Here is a 3,234-nt window from a genome sequence, read left to right as displayed (position 1 = left end):
TGGAATTACTTTAGATTTACACTACTGTAACTGAGGCCAGAGTCTGGTCCTATGTTTTCCCCATTGATTCTGTGTATGAGAGAAGCTTGGGACTATTCTTAAATAGGGCCTTTTGAAATCCAGGATTCATTCCAATGTGGAAAGTGAGTGTGTGGAACAAAGAAGTACTGTACATCTCTCCTTATCTTTCAGTGCCTGAGACAAGACTGAAAAAGTTTCTGATTGTGAAGGCAGTGAAATCTACTTTCAGTGATCAGAATGCTACGGTAAGATTGTGTGTGGAGCAGTGAAATATTTCAATTTTTTTTCAATGATATGGGATGAATGGACATCTGGGTGGAGCTTTCATTCAGATCCAGAGGAGAGACTGCAGACTAGAGAAGGCATGTCATTCTCCTGACTGTGTTAAATGGATCCATGTTTATAAGCCAAGGAGATCAAATCAAAAGCATAAGGACTCTCATATCGTATCTCCTATTTCAGGCAGAAGGGATAACAATAACTCATGTGTGTCATCTCTACCCTTGCAGGTAAGGAAGGCAGTTCTTCATTTCATCAGGACGCTGCTCAGCTCAGAAAGTGTGGAGAACTGTGCAGCATGGGATATGGTAGCACATGTTTTCAGGGAGTTCAGTGTGTCCATCAGCAAACTGGTAAGGAGAGTTCTTAACGCTTAGGACTCGGTCCTACCATTCTTGCATGCTGACTGCTCCCCTTGCCTTCAGTGGGAGTTTTGACTCAAGGACAACTGGACTGAATGATTAGAGCCAGAATCTGATCAGTTATATTAGTGTAAAGTCAAGGTAACTCCACTGACTTTAGTGGCGTTACTCTGGATTTATACTAGTGTAACAGATCAGACTCTCACACTGGGTATTTACATCTAACAGAGTTATCTAGGTTCCTCAACCCTCTGATGAGTCATTGAAAATTCTGAAAACACCATTTTTCAGTGAAATGTTCTTGGACAAGGAAGCACATCTTTTTGTTTTCAATAGACTCTCCAGAGAACATAATGACGCCCAATTCTGTGGCTGTTGAAGCAAACATAAACTATCAGCAAAACACTGAGGTTATGCAGGCTGCATCACAGACTGTCAGGAGCCTGGGAAAGCTTGCTGCATATTTCCCTCACTACATGCTCTAATCTACATGTACTAGATTAAAAATATCTTCAATCCGTATTTCTGTCCATGGACACAGCCAGGGGCTCCAGACACTTTGTGCTCCATGAGTGGATCCATGATCTGTATTAACATAAACAGTTCAACTTTACAGTAAGTTGTTGAAGATCTTAGCTCTGCCTGGCCTCTTTTCTACAAAGTTGGAGCTTGTGGCAATACTCTCCAAGGGCCCCCCCCCCCCCCCCACCCCTCCCTTAAGGAAGGCTGCTTTTTCTTCTCGAGCCAGTTTTGCTCTCCTTTACATTGAAATCAGTAGAGTCAATCAATATTTAGTCCGGTATAAGTAAGAGCAGAATTAGGCCAGTTGATAGAATCACACTCACTACATACGAAATGACCAAGCTGGTTGGGGCATCAGAAAAAACAGAGTGGATCCCCCTGGTTCTGCATATTGATTTCCACAGGGCGGAGTCTGAATGTTTTTCCTCAGAGATAAAAAGATGAAACAGTTTTTTCAAATTTAAAGAAAATTAACCCTGTTGGGGAAACTCTTTTGTGTTCAGTGAATCATTCCCTTCACTTTAGGGTTTTCCTAAGCCTGGGATCTGACCCACCAGTTAGGTGTTTCCATTATTCTCTTCCCTTCCAGTGCAATATAAAAGCAGGCATAGGTCAATGTTCAAGATGGCTTTGTAAGAGAAGGACACTGATTCTCTAGCCAGTGTCTTGCTACTAGCTAATAAGTTCTATAGAGCTGTCTCACAGCAGGGTACCACACTTCTCACCCAGGCTATTCCGGAAGAAAACACTATCCAAACCCTGTGCACTGACATCCTGCAATGTCTGGACACCTCAGTCACTGGAATGACCCAAGTAAGTGACCTGTTGCTACTGCTTCTTGAAATAGGGACGTTCTTCCTTACCTTGCTTGTACCTCCCCACAAGGAAGCTTTTTGCACAGTCAGCATAATGGAGGAACAGCATGTCAAATTCATGTCAGGGATGTGACCCCTTCATCACGGAGTAAGTGGTTCACATTAGAGAAAAGATTGAAAGCAACTGAACTGGAAGGAATCATGTTGCAGAGATCTTCTCTTCATTCTTTCCACTGTCTGAGTGCAACTGCCCCTTAGGTCCCCCATGAATACTTCTGACATTTAGATTTGGTGATCCTGGATTTGAACAGATGCTGGGGCTGGGACTGTGCCTTCTATAGGTCTGTAAAGTTCTGGGTGAGTTGATGGTGCCATCTAAATAGCTCCATAATGCTCTAATGCAGGGAAAGAGGATTCATCTCTGGGTGAGAGCCAAATTGCTCACCAAACAAGGCAGTGTATTTAAAAGACAGAGTGAGGGGGCCCCGGACAGGTGGAGTGAGATGATGGGGAGAGAGAGAGATGAGGTGATAAGTAAGGGACGGGTCAGTGATGAATAAAAGGAGAAGCTACATGAGAGGGAGGGATTCCGACAGCAGGATACTGGAGGTGGGGGAATGGAAATAGCTGCGTACTGAACAGTCTCGCTCTTCTCTGCAGGTGTTATGGCCAAGGCTTCTGGAATATGTGGTGCCAGCTCAGTACACTGGTACTTTGAAGCCTCTCTGCAGATGCCTTAGGGAGCTGGCTGAGAAAAAGCAGCAGGAAGGAGAAGAAGCTGCTTGCCTCGACTACGGTGGATCAGGTTTATAACAGAAACTCTTTCATTTATTCTCCCCAGGCACACTATGCAATGAACAGGTTCAGTCTGCTCCAGTTTTCTCCTCTGCAATGAGAAGGCTAAAATGAGGGATGGTCTTGTGATTACTACATGGCCATGGGAGGGAGCTAGGAAATGTGGGTTCTGTTCCCAGCTTGCCACAAAAATTCTGATGTGACCTTGGGGAAATCACCTGATCTTTCTCTCTCAGCTTCCCCACTTGTGAAATGAAGGAGTAATTAATGCCAACCTCATAGAGGTGCTGTGAGGCGGAATTCATTCATGTCTGTAAAGCATTTTGAGAAGCTCAGACTGAAAGCACTATGGAAATGCAAATTATGATCAGCTGCATTCAACATTGGTGGACACTTTGGAAATGGCTAGGTGAATAACATCAGCAGGACTCTCTGAAAGT

General features: G+C 44.0%; 1 protein-coding gene across 1 annotated transcript; it reads left to right on the top strand.

Annotated features, from left to right (window-relative positions):
• Positions 1-214: 214 nt before the first annotated feature.
• On the top strand, positions 215-3,001 carry LOC120394481 (maestro heat-like repeat-containing protein family member 2B). Its single transcript, XM_039518715.1, has 4 exons — positions 215-266; positions 531-653; positions 1,914-1,997; positions 2,660-3,001. The coding sequence occupies exons 2-4, from the start codon at positions 606-608 to the stop codon at positions 2,810-2,812; spliced, it is 285 nt and encodes a 94-aa protein (XP_039374649.1). The 5' UTR covers positions 215-266; positions 531-605; the 3' UTR covers positions 2,813-3,001.
• The last annotated feature ends 233 nt before the right edge of the window (positions 3,002-3,234 follow it).

This window comes from Mauremys reevesii, unplaced genomic scaffold (genome assembly GCF_016161935.1).
Source record: "Mauremys reevesii isolate NIE-2019 unplaced genomic scaffold, ASM1616193v1 Contig60, whole genome shotgun sequence".
NCBI classification, from domain to species: Eukaryota; Metazoa; Chordata; order Testudines; family Geoemydidae; genus Mauremys; species Mauremys reevesii.
Note: the sequence above shows the minus strand (reverse complement) of the source record. Positions and strands in the feature narration are given on the sequence as shown.

Coding starts and splice junctions, on each gene's coding strand:
- LOC120394481 (XM_039518715.1), top strand. CDS start 606: ATGGTAGCACATGTTTTCAGGGAGTTCAGTGTGTCCATCAGCAAACTG. Junction 654..1,913: donor GTGTGTCCATCAGCAAACTG/GTAAGGAGAGTT, acceptor CTTCTCACCCAG/GCTATTCCGGAAGAAAACAC. Junction 1,998..2,659: donor CAGTCACTGGAATGACCCAA/GTAAGTGACCTG, acceptor TCTTCTCTGCAG/GTGTTATGGCCAAGGCTTCT.